Source organism: Ipomoea nil, unplaced genomic scaffold (genome assembly GCF_001879475.1).
Source record: "Ipomoea nil cultivar Tokyo-kokei standard unplaced genomic scaffold, Asagao_1.1 scaffold2480, whole genome shotgun sequence".
Lineage (NCBI taxonomy): Eukaryota > Viridiplantae > Streptophyta > Magnoliopsida > Solanales > Convolvulaceae > Ipomoea > Ipomoea nil.
Window position 1 is genome coordinate 2,543,272 of NW_017618908.1, and position 15,847 is coordinate 2,559,118.

At 39.8% G+C, this 15,847-nt stretch overlaps 3 protein-coding genes across 5 annotated transcripts; all 3 read left to right on the forward strand.

Moving 5' to 3' along the window:
* The first annotated feature begins 1,583 nt into the window (after positions 1-1,583).
* Positions 1,584-13,836, forward strand: LOC109153000 (FAD-dependent urate hydroxylase-like). Of its 2 annotated transcripts, XM_019300716.1 has the most exons (7): positions 1,598-1,704; positions 1,791-1,937; positions 2,701-2,769; positions 3,114-3,276; positions 3,378-3,609; positions 3,773-4,349; positions 13,767-13,836. In XM_019300716.1, the coding sequence occupies exons 1-6, from the start codon at positions 1,631-1,633 to the stop codon at positions 4,324-4,326; spliced, it is 1,239 nt and encodes a 412-aa protein (XP_019156261.1). In that variant the 5' UTR covers positions 1,598-1,630; the 3' UTR covers positions 4,327-4,349; positions 13,767-13,836. The 2 variants fall into 2 exon arrangements, with proteins under 2 accessions (XP_019156260.1, XP_019156261.1); XM_019300715.1 differs by lacking the exon at positions 13,767-13,836 and having other exon boundaries at positions 1,584-1,704; positions 3,773-4,523.
* Positions 9,273-15,814, forward strand: LOC109152999 (FAD-dependent urate hydroxylase-like). Of its 2 annotated transcripts, none has more exons than XM_019300714.1 (7): positions 9,273-9,383; positions 9,546-9,692; positions 12,126-12,194; positions 12,526-12,691; positions 12,783-13,014; positions 13,175-13,729; positions 15,717-15,814. In XM_019300714.1, coding segments are annotated over exons 1-7 (1,245 nt in total). In that variant the 5' UTR covers positions 9,273-9,309; the 3' UTR covers positions 15,719-15,814. The 2 variants fall into 2 exon arrangements, with proteins under 2 accessions (XP_019156259.1, XP_019156258.1); XM_019300713.1 differs by lacking the exons at positions 9,273-9,383; positions 9,546-9,692 and adding exons at positions 10,972-11,175; positions 11,260-11,406 and having other exon boundaries at positions 12,529-12,691.
* On the forward strand, positions 14,021-14,854 carry LOC109153004 (FAD-dependent monooxygenase paxM-like). The gene is made up of 5 exons (XM_019300724.1): positions 14,021-14,118; positions 14,248-14,394; positions 14,488-14,556; positions 14,638-14,715; positions 14,778-14,854. The coding sequence occupies exons 1-5, from the start codon at positions 14,045-14,047 to the stop codon at positions 14,815-14,817; spliced, it is 408 nt and encodes a 135-aa protein (XP_019156269.1). The 5' UTR covers positions 14,021-14,044; the 3' UTR covers positions 14,818-14,854.
* Positions 15,815-15,847: the final 33 nt, after the last annotated feature.

A 15,847-nucleotide genomic window follows, 5' to 3' on the forward strand; every position in this document is an offset into this window, starting at 1 on the left:
GGATTGTATGTCAATCTATCTGTGTTGATTTTTAATTTCATTTTTAAAATTTAGGGTGTTGGTGAGCATCATTATAATTTAAAGAAAGAAAGTTACCTACTAGGAAGATTTTGTGCAATGAGTTGGATTAAAAGGGTGTTGGCAAAAATTGAATTTTGTAGAATTAAATTTGTAATTTTTTGAAGGGAAAACGACACTTTTGGCCCTTCAATTGTTTTACTTTTGAAAATTTAGTCCCTGTCAATTGATTTGCGCATTTAATTGTTCATAATGTAGCACATTTGGTCCCTCATGTTATATAATTAGAATTATTTTTAATAATTTTTATAATTTATTTATTCAAAATTAAAAATATTTTTTATAATAAATAAATACATTAAAAAAAAAAAAAAAGAACAGCCACCGGCTGTCCGACGCAGGCAGTCGGTGGCTGTCTTCTTCACGGAGACGGTGGCCGTCTAAGGAAGACGGCCATGGCCGACAAAGGAAGCTTCCAGATTTGGAACGAGGGCTACGGCCTTCGCCACCGCCCTCGTTCCAGTCGGACAATCAAAGTCAAATCTAGAACGAGGGTGGCGGCTAATGGAGCACCCAAGTGTGAATATGTGAATGCCTGATATCCGTCCACGTGTTCAGATCTAATGGATAAGAAACATTGATTTTTTAAAAAAATGCGGTGGCATTTTCGTAAATAATTAAATATTGAAGTGCAAGTAAAATGTATTAATAGTGCATGTAAAATGTATTATAGGTGTAAGTAAAATTTACATTGAGCATCAATACTAAGTGCACTTATAGTTATAAGTAGTTGCACCTAGGTGCATGAATGTTTGCGGGTGGTTTTCACGGGTACTACTACCTGCTGAACTCGAACTCAGATCAATAAATGTTAACAAGACATAATTATATGCGCTTGCAGGCGAAAGTAGGTGCACTTGTAGGTGAAAGTAGGTGTACCCGATCAAAAAGTGCTGACACGTGACGCGCGCTGATTGATTCGTATTTCTCTTCTGGACACCTCTTCGCACCTGAGCGCGATTATATATATATCGCCCCAAAAAATCTGCCATCCAATATCCTTGATGTATTAAATACCCTAAAAAAGACGAAACAGTCCCTAATTACATAAAGCACACGAATGAATGAAATTAAATCCCTCAATCTGATACGTTAAAAAAAAAAAACCAAATAAACAGTGTAGATGAGTGCTTATGAACACACCGAATTGGAAGTTGCACCGGATTCAATAATATATATATTTTATTGAAAGTAAGATCGTTGTATTCCTATAGAGTATAACTCAAGTTACTTATATAAATTTTATTAGGTAAATAAAAGTGAATGAATAAAAATAGTAGTCTACTAAAAAATACGGAGTAATAGAAAGTGAGAATAAGTGTAGTATAGCTGGTCCGAAATGCATGGCGTGACTCCTTGACTGACAAGCATAAAGCATTCATCATTGGATAACGTGGTGGCGGGCTGGCGGCTTCAACAGGGTGTCAATTGTCGACGATTTGAGTGACGTAGGCGATGAGCTCACCCGCCGCCTATATATAGTGACGATGACTTGATCTTAGCTAGCTTGTTAGTTGGCGACGGGAGAAAAGACAATTAAGGAGAGCTAATAATGGAGATGACAGAGGACATTGTTATAGTCGGCGCTGGTATTGCCGGTCTCGCTACTGCTCTCGGACTTCACAGGTAAGACAAAAGTTTTAATTTGTGCAGCCCGGCCCGGCCCGCAGCTGCTGATCTGATCTGATAATGGTTGTACTATCGTCGTTTAGGCAGGGGTTGCGGAGCATAGTTCTTGAATCATCGGAGTCCTTAAGAGCCACTGGGTTTGCGCTTGGCTTGTGGACCAATGCCTGGAGGGCACTCGACGCTCTCTCCATCGGAGATTCACTCAGACAACAATCTGTTCAGAATAACGAGTGAGTCACATCTTTTTTTATTTATTTTTTTATTTTTTTTTTTAATTTTATTTACACACTGTTTGCCACCTACTATATAAAAGTTCCAAGTGCGGGTGAATGTTTCCCGTGCAGTTGTGTGGGTGATTGATGTGCGTGAGTTTTTTTTTGTACTTAATGTGTGTAAGGTTTGTACTTAATGTGGTGAGTGTGTACTGCTTAATGTCCGTGTGAGTTTTGTACTTAAGTGTGTGAGTCTTGTGCTTAATGTGCGTGAGTTGTGTGTTTAATGTGTGTAATTTCGGTGCTTAATGTACGCGAGTCTTGTGCTTAATGTGCGTGAGTCTTGTGCTTAAGTGCGTGAGTTTTGTATTTAATGTGCGTGAGTGTGTACTTAATGTGAGTGGTTGTTAAAACTTAAGGTGCGTGAGTTTGTATTCTGAATGTATTTTGTTCGTCTGTTTAATGTGCGTATGTTGTGTACTTAAAATACGTTAGTGTAATGTTTAATGTAAGTCCACCCACACAACCGACTGAACAAAGGACGCTCAAATCAAAAAGTCTAATACAGAGTTCCCACAAGAGTCGAACACACTTTGTGGCCGACTTATCAAGTGAACCCTCAGACCAACTTCTTTTTTTTTTTTTTTTTTTTTTTTTTTTTTTTTTTTTTTGTGACGAGGGAGTCACTAAACTTGCCTTGTCATTTTGCTGATAAAGGTTGAGGTAAACCAGTTAAGTTGTGTGAGTCTTGAAAGCTTCTGATTGTTGATAAATGGTGCAGGTTTCAGGTTTTCTCTGCAGATTCTGGCCTCCCAACTGCTGCTATACCACTGCAGGTGTATAAGAACCAGTGAGTTATACCAAACCTTTATGCTCATTCTTGTATGCATGCCTTTCATATATATTAACTATTATACGAGTCCTTTATGCCAGCTTTCTGGTTAGTTTTCAATAAACAATTCTCTCATTAATAACAGACAGTGGAACATATATATATAATGTTGTTTCTTCTGCTAAAACCTTTCAGAGGAATATGACAATATTAGTTTAAAGAATAGTTGGAGAAAATTTTGCTTGACATGAATAACTGTACTGACAAATTTTGTCTGAGTCCTTAAAATTGCGGTTTTAGAAAGACATGGAAGTCATCTAAGCATGGCTATTGTTCTGTTTTAATTTGATGTTATGGAGTAGACATTTTGAAAGCCGGTGCATGAGAAGGAAAGTGTTACTGGAGACATTACACAAAGAGCTGCCCGAAGGAACTATAAGGTACTCTTCAAAGGTTGTTATGATTGAGGAATCGGGGCTGTTCAAATTGGTTCATCTTGCGGATGGATCCGTTATCAGAACAAAGGTAAAACATTTTAGTGTTTATAAGTAAAGTAAATCTAGTCAATTATGAGATTCTCAAACTGGCTTAAGATTATTTGAACTGCCATTTTCTGTGTCCTCAAGGTCGTGATTGGGTGTGATGGAGTCAATTCCGTGGTGGCCAAGTGGCTCGGGCTCCAGAATGCAGTTGATTCCAAGAGGTCAGCCATTAGAGGATTTTTGGAGTGTCCAGAAAAGCATGGGTATGAGCCAAAGTTCTATGCTTTTTTTGGAGGCGGCATTCGTTTCGGTTTTCTTCCCTGTGATGAGACGGGCTTGTATTGGTTTTGCACTTACAATCAATCCACTGCCCAATGTAAGCAAACTAATGCATATTCGTTCTGAACATCTTCTTAGCTGATAGCTGTTAGCTGATTGAGTTAGTGTGTTTGACTAGTTGATAGCATTAGCTGATTGCAGAAAAGTGTTTGGTAAATTAGCTGTTAGCTGTTAGCTGATTAACGAGTTTCCTGTTGCAGTTGATGAAAATGCAGAACAAGATCCGGTTAAACTAAAGGAGTTTGTGCTAAGCAAGACTAGGGATGTGTCGAAAGAAGTGACTGGCATTCTCGAGAGAACTCCCCTTGACTGCATTTTCTCCGCTAAGTTGAAGCTGAGACTACCATGGAATGTTTTGCTGGGAGATATTACCAGAAGCAACATTTGTGTAGCGGGCGACGCTCTTCATCCCATGACGCCAGATCTCGCACAGGGCGGATGCTCAGCGCTCGAAGACAGCATCATCCTCTCCCGGTGCCTTGCAGAGGCATTCTTGGCAAAGCCAAGAGGCGACATTGCAGACGACCAAAACGCCAATGAAGAATTCAATAGGATAAAAAAGGCTCTCGACAAATACGCTAAGGAGAGAAGGTGGAGAAGCTCTCTTCTCATCACTGGTGCTTATTTGAATGGTTTCATTCAAGAGAGTAATAACAAAGTGATCAGCTTCCTGAGAGAGAAGTTCTTGGCTCGTTACACCCTGAGGATTATGCTAAGTGTAGCTGATTTTGATTGTGGGAAACTGCTGTTATAAAGGGCAAACCGGGTGAATTCTAGATGGGGAACCCAACTTTGAAACCCAATTTTATGCTGTGTAATCTGATATTAAAGAAAAGATGATTCCCTACACCTTCGAGATTAGATACTAGTTGCCTTAGCTTTTGTTTGAAGTTGTTTGTCAGCTTATGTATAAGAATAAATTTTGTCCAAATAAACTAAGGCTCCAGCATGAGTCATGTTGATGGTGACTTCTTGGTTGGGGATACTTCTCTTAGTGGTTTATCTCTTTATGTTGATTGGTGTTGAGATTAATAAGAACAAGAAAAATAATAATGGCAGAAAGTAAAGAAGACAGGATTTACGTGGTTCGGCAATGTGCCTACATCCACGGGAGTGAAAGTATTCTCTTATTATTTGTGATGGTGTTCAGGTGATGAGATACATTGATTATATTTATAGGCATATACTCTCCCTTTCACTCCTATTCCTTATATGAGACAAACTCATATTCCTAATCCTGAGACAAACTCATATTCCTAATCCTTATATGAGACAAACACAACAAATCTCCACCTTGGCGAATATGCTCTCTAGGAGAAAAAAGATAACTCAACAAATCTCCACCTTGGCAAACATGCCCTTTAGGAGAAAATACTTATCTAACCATCTCCACCTTCGCAAATAAGCCCTTTAGGAGAAAAAACTCATCTCATAGTCTCCCTGGATTAGGACCACCATGTTCATTTAACATTTGGAAACACCCAACAAGTCCAAACAATGTTTGAACTTGTCACTAGTAACTGCCTTGGTCAACATGTCTGCTGCATTCTCACTTGTATGAATTTTCTGCAACAAAATCTCACCAGAAACAACCAACTCTCTGACCTTATGAAACCTTACATCAATATGTTTGGTTCTGGCATGGTACACTTGATTTTTAGCTAAGAAGATGGCACTTTGACTGTCACAGTGTAATTGAACTCCATCTTGCTCAATACCCAACTCCTTAATCAAACCTGAAAGCCACAAAGCCTCTTTAGCTGCCTCAGTCACGGCCATGTATTCTGCTTCAGTTGTAGACAAAGCTACAATAGACTGAACTGATGATCTCCAGCAAATAGGACCACCCCCAAGAGTAAAAACATACCCTGTTGTAGAACGTCTATTATCCATGTCACCAGCATAATCAGAATCCACATATCCCATGAGTACATGATCATTCCGTTGACTCCCAAAAACAATACCATGCCCCATAGTGCCTCTTAAGTACCGGAGAATCCATTTAACTGCTTCCCAATGCTGCTTCCCAGGTTTAGACATGTACTTACTAACTTGGCTAACAGCATGAGCCAAATCAGGTCGAGTACAAACCATTGCATACATTAAACAGCCAACTGCACTAGCATAAGGAACCTTTGCCATATTTTCAATCTCATTAACTGTTTGAGGACACTGACTGGATGAGAGTTTAAAATGATTAGCCAAAGGGTACTAACCGGTTTAGACTTACTCATCCCAAACCTGTCAAGAATTTTCTCTATATAACTCTGTTGAGTTAGCCACAACTTTCTTGCACTTCTATCCCTGTGAATTTCCATGCCAAGAATTTTCTGTGCAACTCCTAAGTCTTTCATATCAAATTCCTGACCCAATAAAACTTTCAATGCAGTAATATCATTCATACTCTTAGCAGCAATCAACATATCATCCACATACAGTAACAGAAAAATAAAAGAACCATCACCAAGGCTTTTCACATAGACACAACAATCATACTCACAACGTGTATAGCCAATTTGAATCATGTAAGCATCGAACCGCTTGTACCACTGCCGTGGAGCCTGTTTCAGCCCATACAAAGACCTCTTGAGTCGACAAACCAGATGCTCACCTCCGGGTTTAACAAACCCTTCAGGTTGCTTCATGTAAATTTTCTCATCTAGATCACCATGTAAAAAAGCAGTTTTCACATCCATTTGTTCCAAATGCAAATCCCAAATGGCTACCAAAGCAAGTACTAATCTGATAGAAGTATGTCTAACAACAGGAGAGAAAACCTCATCATAATCTATCCCCTTCTGTTGAGAAAACCCCTTCGCAACTAACCTAGCCTTAAACTTTTCCCCTTCTTTTTCTGATACTGGTGGCTTTTTCCTATAGACCCACTTGCACCCTATAGCCTTCTTTCCTTGAGGAAGTTGAGCTAACTCCCAAGTATGATTCTGATGTAAAGACTCCATCTCCTCAATCATACCTGCCATCCATTTATCTTTCTCCTGGCTAGAAATAGCCTCTTGAAAGGTAACTGGATCATTATTAGAAACAAGAAGTGCAAAAGAAACCATATCCTCAAACCCATACCTACTAGGTGGTTTGACATTGGTGCGTCTCGATCTATCTCTAGCCAAACTGTAATCTTGTAAATTTTCTGAACTCGAACCTGCTGCAGATGTAGAATCTGCAACTTCTTGAGTCTCAATCGTAGGTGGATTAACTACTTTCTCACTCAAAGGTACACGATCCATATCCACTTCTACTGTGCTAGAACCATCAACTAGTGCATCTTCTTTCTTTGGCTGGAACATGAAATTCTCATCAAACACCGCATCTCTGCTAATCACCACCTTTTTGGTTGCAGGATCCCAAAACTTATATCCTTTTACACCTTTCTTGTAACCCAAAAAGATGCACTTCTTCGACTTGGGATCTAACTTTGATCTCTCATCACCTGGAATAAGAACATAACTTGGACAACCAAAAACTCGTAAGTGATCAAAACTTACAGGATTACCTAACCAAACCTCCTCAGGAACCTTGCCACCAAGTGATGTCCGTGGTGATCTATTGATCAAGTAACATGCCATGTTCACTGCTTCTGCCCAAAAACACTTAGAGAGCCCAGCATTCAATCTGAGACACCTTGCTCTCTCAGCAATGGTTCTATTCAGTCGCTCAGCAACACCATTCTGTTGTGGTGTCTTACGCACTGTATAGTGCCTTTGAATTCCATGTTCTGCACAGAATTTCTGAAATTCTTTCTCAGTATATTCTGTCCCGTTGTCAGACCTCAAGTACTTGATTTTTCTTCCAGTCTGGTTCTCAACCTCAGCTTTCCACAACTTAAATTTCTCAAACACTTCAGATTTATGTTTCAAGAAATACACCCAGACTTTCCTAGAAAAATCGTCAGTAAATGTAACATAATATCGGGAGCCACCCATTGAAGGTTCCCTGGTAGGTCCCCAAACATCAGAATGCACATAATCTAGAATCCCTTTAGTTTTATGCTGCCCAGTAGAAAAACTGACTCTAGTTTGTTTCCCAAGGACACAGAACTCACAGAAATCCAACTTACAACATTTAACTCCTTTTAACAGATTCCTTTTGTGCAAATCAGACAAACCACGTTCACCAAGGTGACCCAAACGTAAATGCCACAACCTAGTAGTATCATCACTAGACTCAACAGAATGTGCTCCACCTACAACAGTACTACCCAACAACCTATATATGTTCCCTGTGGTCCTTTTCCCTTTCATCACAGTTAAAACACCCTTACTAATTTTAATGGTTTCCTTATCACTCTCAGACTTATGAACAAAACCATTAGCATGCAAACTGCCAAGAGAAATCAGGTTCTTAGTTAACCCCGGTATATGTCTAACATCATGCAAAGTTCTGACAATACCATCATACATCTGGATGTTAACATCACCAATACCTATGATATTATGACATCTATCATCACCCAGAAAAACAGAACCGAAAGTACCTGACTTATAGGTTGTGAACCATTCCCTGTTAGGTGTAATATGATAAGAGCACCCTGAGTCTAGAATCCATGCATCTGACAACTTACTTGATGAAACTGCTAGAACATCACCTTCACTATAATCTGAGTCATCAGCATGCACCACGTTCGCCGCCTCTTGTTGTGTTTTCAACTTTGGACAATCTCTCTTAATGTGCCCAATCTCATTACACCCGTAGCACCGGATTTTCCTGCTATTTCTGGACTTAGACCTGGATTTTCTCCTTCCAGAATTACCCTTCTCTTGCTTCCTTCCACGATCCTGACCCTCTTTAGCATACAAACTTTCACCAACAGACGATCCATCTCCTACACCCCGCATGCGCTTATTATGAGCCTGCAGGGCCGCAGAGATCTCGCTGTATTTAACCGTGCTTTTCCCGTATGTTAAAGTAGTCACCAGATGTTCAAAGGAAAAAGGTAATGAACATAGCAAGATCATCGCCTTGTCTTCATCTTCAATCTTGACATCAAGCCTGGCCAGATCTGAGATTATCTGGTTGAAGACATTAATATGATGCACCAAGTCTGAACCCTCCTGCATCTTAAGCCCATAAAGCCTTTGCTTTAGATACAGTTTGTTCGTTAGAGATTTTTCCATAAACTGAGTTTCCAATTTATCCCAAATTTCTTTTGGGGCTTCCAGGGCCATAACGTGATACACAATTCCATCATCCAGGCATAACCGAATGGTTCCTGCCGCACGCTCCTTCAAATCCTCCCAATCATTCTCATCCAGATTAGCTGGCTTTTCCGCCTTCAAAGTTTTGAGAAGACCCTGTTGTGCCAACAAATCCTTTACCCTGGACTGCCATAACCCAAAATTCCCTGTACCATCAAATTTTGATACCTCGAATTTTGTACTTGAACTGGTCATCTCAACAGTGCTCTGATACCAATTTGTTGAGATTAATAAGAACAAGAAAAATAATAATGGCAGAAAGTAAAGAAGACAGGATTTACGTGGTTCGGCAATGTGCCTACATCCACGGGAGTGAAAGTATTCTCTTATTATTTGTGATGGTGTTCAGGTGATGAGATACATTGATTATATTTATAGGCATATACTCTCCCTTTCACTCCTATTCCTTATATGAGACAAACTCATATTCCTAATCCTGAGACAAACTCATATTCCTAATCCTTATATGAGACAAACACAACAATTGGAGTTAGAAAGCAGACTCAACAAATAGAGAAAGGGGAATGGAGACGACAGTGGATATTGTTATAGTGGGTGGTGGAATTGCTGGTCTGGCTACTTCTTTGGGACTTCACAGGTACAAAATGCTGCTAGCAATTGATTGCAGAATATGGCTCTGTTTGGCGGTGCTTATTTAGGAGCTTATAACTTATTTTAAGATACTAATAAGCTATAAGTTCTGTTTGGTAATGTTCTCAAAATAAGCTAGTAGCTTGCGTTTAATGATTTTGTTCTTTAGGTTGGGACTGCAGAGCTTAGTTTTGGAATCATCCGAGTCTTTAAGGGTCACAGGGTTTGTGCTTACGTTGTGGACTAATGCCTGGAGGGCACTTGACGCTCTGGGCATTGCAGATTCACTCAGACAGCATTCTCTTCCCATTACCGAGTTAGTCCACATCTAAGCCATCCCTTTCTCCCTTTTCTGTTTCAAATTTTTCTATCACAATGCCTAGAATTACACTACTATTCAGATTCGGGACTTGAGAAATCATCTGTGCCATTGGATGTGTACATGAATAGGTAGCTATACAGATACTCTATCTTGAACTGAACCGAATACCGTTTGACTTTTAAAAAATATATAATAATAACAATAATAATAATAAATAAAGAAAGAAATAAATAAAAAGTAAATCAAAGTCCCTTGCTGCTTGCTCTGCCGTTCAGCTCATATTCTCACGATTGTCTCTCGTAAATGTTTTATTTGATTTCTTTATGGTTTGTTATCAAAAGTTTTATATTATGTGTTATGGTGTTTACATATATAGTCCATATCCAAAATCTAATATATAACAAAATAGCAATCCAAAGTTCAAACTATATTCGGTTCGGTTCATATTTTACCGAATATTCAGTTCGGTTCGAGTTTTTACCGAACAGTTCAGTATACAAGAATCTATTACCATTCGGTTGTTCGGTATATTACCGAATCTAACTAGTTTGGTACGGTTTGGTTTGAGAAAACTAAACCGAATTGCCCACCCTTAAAGTTAATTACCAAAATGGTCCATTGACTATAGCGAATTACCAATTTGGTCCAAAGTTAACGGTTGACTAACAGTCAAACAAACGGAGGACCAAATTGGTTAAGATTTTTAAAGTTGAGGGACTTAATTACTCAAAAAAATAGTTAAGGACCAAATTGGTAATTTTATTGTAGTCAATGGACCATTTCTATAATTAACTCAAAAAAAAATTACTTTTTGACTGACCAAATATTAATTTTAGTCCCACGAGTATCAGCAAAATGCATTAAAATTTATCACGCATGTCACTCTTCCATTTAGGATATGTTAAAAATTATAAATTGAGTTCTACTACATGTACTTTTAAAACTTATCTTATTTCCATTTACTCTCTGATGTGGCGGTCCTAAATAAACCATTGAATTCGGAGAAAAAGATTAATTAACATTTCTAACAGATTAAATCCAGGTTGTTGCTGACTGGATTGTTAAATTTTTATTTTATTTAAGTTTTTTTTTTTTAAATTATAATTCACTTTAAAGGATCAAAGTACCTATGAAGTTCTTGAGTAAGTATAAATTTAATAATATGGAAGGATGGTGTTGAGAGTGGATAGCTAGTCAAAAATGCATGGCGTGACGCCTTGAGTGACAAGCATCCTATCATTGTATAACGTGGTGGCGGGCTGCGGCTTCAACAAGGTGTCAAATGTCGAGGACTTGAGTGACGTAGGCGATGAGCTCACCCGTCGTCTACATATACAGTGACGATGACTTGATCTTAGCTTGTTAGTTGACGACGGGGAAAAGACAATTAAGGAGAGCTAATGGAGATGATTGCAGAGGACATTGTTATAGTCGGCGCTGGTATTGCCGGTCTCGCTACCGCTCTCGGACTTCACAGGTAAGAAATTAGCCACTTCAATTCATTCAACCCGGCCCGGCCCGGCCCGCAGCGGCTGATCTGATCTGATAATGGTTCGTTTAGGCAGGGGGTGCGGAGCATTGTTCTTGAATCATCGGAGTCCTTAAGAGCCACAGGATTTGCGCTTGGCTTGTGGACCAACGCCTGGAGGGCACTCGACGCTCTCGCCATCGGGGATTCACTCAGACAACAATCTGTTCAGAATAATGAGTGAGTCACAAATTTTGTTTTATTTTATTTACACACTGATTGTTAATTTGTTCCTTACTGTTTAACCTCTACCCGAGAGTAGGGACGGAGATTTTTATAAATTAAAACTGTAAATCTAAGTTGAAGCTAAAGGATTTGAACTACTGACCTTTATTATTATAGCCAAATATGTGTTTTTTCAACTAATTTAACTCAATTCTCATTAACATTTAATAATTTTTTTATACTAATACTAAAACTTGTACTATATATACATACAAATGCTATATATGGAATGGGGTGGAGTGAGGGTGGGGGTGGGGGAAGGGACAGCTGCCCCCTGCCCCCTTTAGCTCCGTCCCTGCCTGAGAGTGTGCACTGGTCCGCAAAGGACTAGGGAGAGTGTGCACTAGTCGGAGAGGACTAGCTCAAATAAAAAAGTCTAATACACAACTCCCACGGGAGTCGAACACACTTTGTGGCCGGTTATCAAGTGAACCCTCAGACCAACTTAGTTTTATTTATTTTTTGGGTGGGTGAAGAGGTAGTCACTGAACCTGCCTTGTCATCTAGCTGATAAAAATTGACTGTACAAGGAGGTAAACCAGCTTAAGTTGTTCATGGCTGACCGGTTCAAACTAGAAAGTCCCTAGCTATATGGGCCTTCTTGTTTACCAAGCCTAGGTGGTTGTGAAGAATATGAGTCTTGAAAGCTTCTGATTGGTTGATAAATGGTGCAGGTTTCAGGTTTTCTCTGCAGATTCTGGCCTCCCAACTGCTGCTATACCACTGCAGGCGCATAAGAACCAGTGAGTTATGCTGATTCTTGTTTGCCTTTCATATATATTAGCTATTGTATGAGTCCTTTATGCCTTTCTGGTTAGTCTTCAATAAACAAACAATTCTCTCATTATATTAATAACAGACAGTGGAACATATATAATGTTGTTTCTTCTGCTAAAGTCTTTCAGAGGAATATGACAATGTTAGTTTAAAGAATAGTTGGAGAAAATTTTGATTGACATGAATAACTGTACCTACAAATTTAATTTTGTCTGAGTCCTTAAAATTGCGGTTTTAGAAAGACATGAAAGTCGGCTAAGCACGGCTATTGTTCTGTTTTAATTTGATGTTATGGAGTAGACATTTTGAAAGCCGGTGCATGAGAAGGAAAGTGCTACTGGAGACATTACATAAAGAGTTGCCCAAAGGAACTATAAGGTACTCTTCAAAGGTTGTTATGATTGAGGAATCGGGACTGTTCAAATTGGTTCATCTTGCAGATGGATCCATTATCAGAACAAAGGTAAAACATTTTAGTGTTTGTAAGTAAATCTAGTCAATTATGAGATTCTCAAACTGGCTAAGATTAAACTGCCATTTTCTGTGTCCTCAAGGTCGTGATTGGGTGTGATGGAGTCAATTCCGTGGTGGCCAAGTGGCTCGGGCTCCAGAATGCAGTTGATTCCAAGAGGTCAGCCATTAGAGGATTTGTGGAGTTTCCAGAAAAGCATGGGTATGAGCCAAAGGTCTATGCTTTTTTTGGAGGTGGTGTTCGATTCGGGTTTCTTCCCTGTGATGAGACGGGCTTGTATTGGTTTTGCACTTACAATCAATCCATTGCCCACTGTAAGCAAACTAATGCATATTCATTCTGAACATCTTCCTAGCTGTTAGCTGATTGAGTTAGTGGGTTTGACTAGTTGATAGCATTAGCTGATTGTAGAAAATTGTTTGGTAAATCAGCTGTTAGCTGATTAACGAGTTTCGTGCTGTCAATTCGTTGCAGTTGATGAAAATGCAGAACAAGATCCGGTTAAGCTAAAGGAGTTTGTGCTAAGCAAGACTAGGGATGTGTCGAAAGAAGTGACTGGCATTCTCGAGAGAACTCCACTCGACTGCATTTCCTCCGCTAAGTTGAAACTGAGACTACCATGGAATGTTTTGCTGGGAGATATTACCAGAAGCAACATTTGTGTAGCGGGAGACGCCCTTCATCCCATGACACCGGATCTCGGACAGGGCGGATGCTCAGCGCTTGAAGACAGCATCATCCTCTCCCGGTGCCTTGCAGAGGCGTTCTTGGCAAAGCCAAGAGGCGACATTGCAGACGACCAAAACGCCAATGAAGAATTCAATAGGATAAAAAAGGCTCTCGACAAATACGCTAAAGAGAGAAGATGGAGAAGCGCTCTTCTCATCACTGGTGCTTATTTGACTGGTTTCATTCAAGAGAGTAATAACAAAGTCATCAGCTTCCTGAGAGAGAAGTTCTTGGCTCGTTACACACTGAGGATTGTGCTAAGTGTAGCTGATTTTGATTGCGGGAAACTGCTGTTATCTTGATTCAGATCATAAAGGGCAAACCGGGTGAATTTTAGACGGGGAACCCAAATTTGAAACCCAATTTTATGCTGTGTAATCTGATATTAAAGGAAAGATGATTAGCTATACCTTCGAGATTAGATACTAGTTGCCTTAGCTTTTGTTTGAAGTTGCTTGTCAGCTTATGTATAAGAATAAATTTTGTCCAAATAAACTAAGGCTCCCGCATGAATCATGTTGATGGTGACTTCTTGGTTGGATACTTCTCTTAGTGGTTTTATCTCCTTTTGTTGATTGGAGTTAGAAAGCAGACTCAACAAATTGAGGAAGGGGAATGGAGACGACAGTGGATATTGTTATAGTGGGCGGTGGAATTGCTGGTCTGGCTACTTCTTTGGGACTTCACAGGTACGAATATGCTACAGCCATATATGGCTCTGTTTGGCAGAGCTTATTTAGGAACTTATAGGTTATTTTAAGCTACTAATAAGTTATAAGCTCTCCTAGTAGCTTAGGTCTAATGATTTTGTTCTTTAGGTTGGGACTGCAGAGCTTAGTTTTGGAATCATCCGAGTCTTTAAGGATCACAGGGTTTGCACTTACGTTGTGGACTAATGCCTGGAGGGCACTCGACGCTCTGGGCGTTGCAGATTCACTCAGACAGCATTCTCTTCCCATTACTGAGTTAGTCCTCATCTAAGCCATCCCTTTCTCCCTTTTCTGTTTCAATTTTTTCTATCACAATGCCTAGAATGACACCACTATTTAATGGTACAGGTTTCAAGTTATCTCTGCAGATTCGGGACTTGAGAAATCATCTGTGCCATTGGATGTGTACAGGAATAGGTAGCTATACAGATACTCTATCATGATTTTTTTTCCCGGCTTTCCTATCAGCCAATCTATGAGTATATCGTGTTGTATTAGAAACGTTGAATGCCGGTGCTTGAGAAGGAAGCTGTTACTGGAGACATTAGAGAAAGAACTTCCCCAAGGAACCGTCAGGTATTCTTCTAAGGTTGTTTTGATTGAAGAATCAGGACCATACAAATTGGTTCATCTAGCAGATGGATCCCTTGTGAGAACCAGGGTCTTGATTGGGTGTGATGGAGTCAATTCTGTGGTGGCCAAGTGGCTGGGACTCCAAAAACCAGTTGATTCCAAGAGGGCGGACATTAGGGGATTTGTCGAGTATCCAGATAAACACAGTTTTGAGCCAAAGTTCCATCTTCTCGTTGGTGCTCAAGTTCACTTTGGCTTTCTTCCTTGTGATGATAATGGCATGTATTGGTTCTACAATTTCACTCCATCCATTGCCCATCGTAAGCAAATTTTTCTGCACCGCTTTCCATATTCTGTGGCTGAAGATGCTGAACATGGCTTTGTTTGGCAGAGCTTATTTAGGAGCTTATAGCTTATTTTAAGCTACTAATTAATAAGATTTCATCTTTCTAATTTGATAACAGTTGATCAAAGTGCAACCAAAGACCCTGCTATGCTGAAGGAGTTTGTGTTGAGCAAGATCAAGAACGCGTCAAATGAAGTGAAGGGCGTCGTGGAGAGAACTCCACTCGACTGCATTTCCTGTGTCGGGTTGAAGCTGAGACTGCCATGGAATGTTTTACTCGGAGATATTGTCAGAAACAACATCTGTGTTGCAGGTGATGCCCTTCATCCAATGACACCAGATATTGGCCAGGGAGGATGTTCAGCTCTAGAAGACAGCGTTTTCCTTGCCCGACGCCTAGGGGAAGCGTTCTTGTTGAAACCGGGAGGAGCGGTTGCAGATGAAGAATTCGAAAGGATCAGATATGGGCTTGGTAGTTACGCCAAAGAGAGGAGATGCCGAAGCTTTCTTCTCATCAGTTGTGCTTACTTGATCGGTTCCATTCAAGGGAGTGATAACCGGGTGGTGAGTTTCTTGAGGGACAACTTCTTGGCTAGATACACTTTGGCCATAGTGTTGGGAATGGCAGATTTCGATTGTGGGAAACTGTTGACATCTCGATTAAGATAGTAATTTCAATACGTTATTTAGAGTGTTCTCATTTCATTGTTACACAGTGAAAATTTAAGCATATTTGCGAATAAATGTGTATTCTCAGATTCCAGTCACTACCCGAATGATCTTAGCTTA

Bases quoted from the DNA above. Each gene is read 5' to 3' on its own strand.
- LOC109153004 (XM_019300724.1), top strand. From the start codon at position 14,045: ATGGAGACGACAGTGGATATTGTTATAGTGGGCGGTGGAATTGCTGGT. The intron at 14,119-14,247 runs GTACGAATATGC...TTTGTTCTTTAG, and splicing joins ACTTCTTTGGGACTTCACAG to GTTGGGACTGCAGAGCTTAG. The intron at 14,557-14,637 runs GTAGCTATACAG...GTGTTGTATTAG, and splicing joins TTGGATGTGTACAGGAATAG to AAACGTTGAATGCCGGTGCT.
- LOC109153000 (XM_019300715.1), top strand. From the start codon at position 1,631: ATGGAGATGACAGAGGACATTGTTATAGTCGGCGCTGGTATTGCCGGT. The intron at 1,705-1,790 runs GTAAGACAAAAG...ATCGTCGTTTAG, and splicing joins ACTGCTCTCGGACTTCACAG to GCAGGGGTTGCGGAGCATAG. The intron at 3,610-3,772 runs GTAAGCAAACTA...TTCCTGTTGCAG, and splicing joins CAATCAATCCACTGCCCAAT to TTGATGAAAATGCAGAACAA.
- LOC109152999 (XM_019300714.1), top strand. From the start codon at position 9,310: ATGGAGACGACAGTGGATATTGTTATAGTGGGTGGTGGAATTGCTGGT. The intron at 9,384-9,545 runs GTACAAAATGCT...TTTGTTCTTTAG, and splicing joins ACTTCTTTGGGACTTCACAG to GTTGGGACTGCAGAGCTTAG. The intron at 12,692-12,782 runs GTAAAACATTTT...TGTGTCCTCAAG, and splicing joins GATCCATTATCAGAACAAAG to GTCGTGATTGGGTGTGATGG.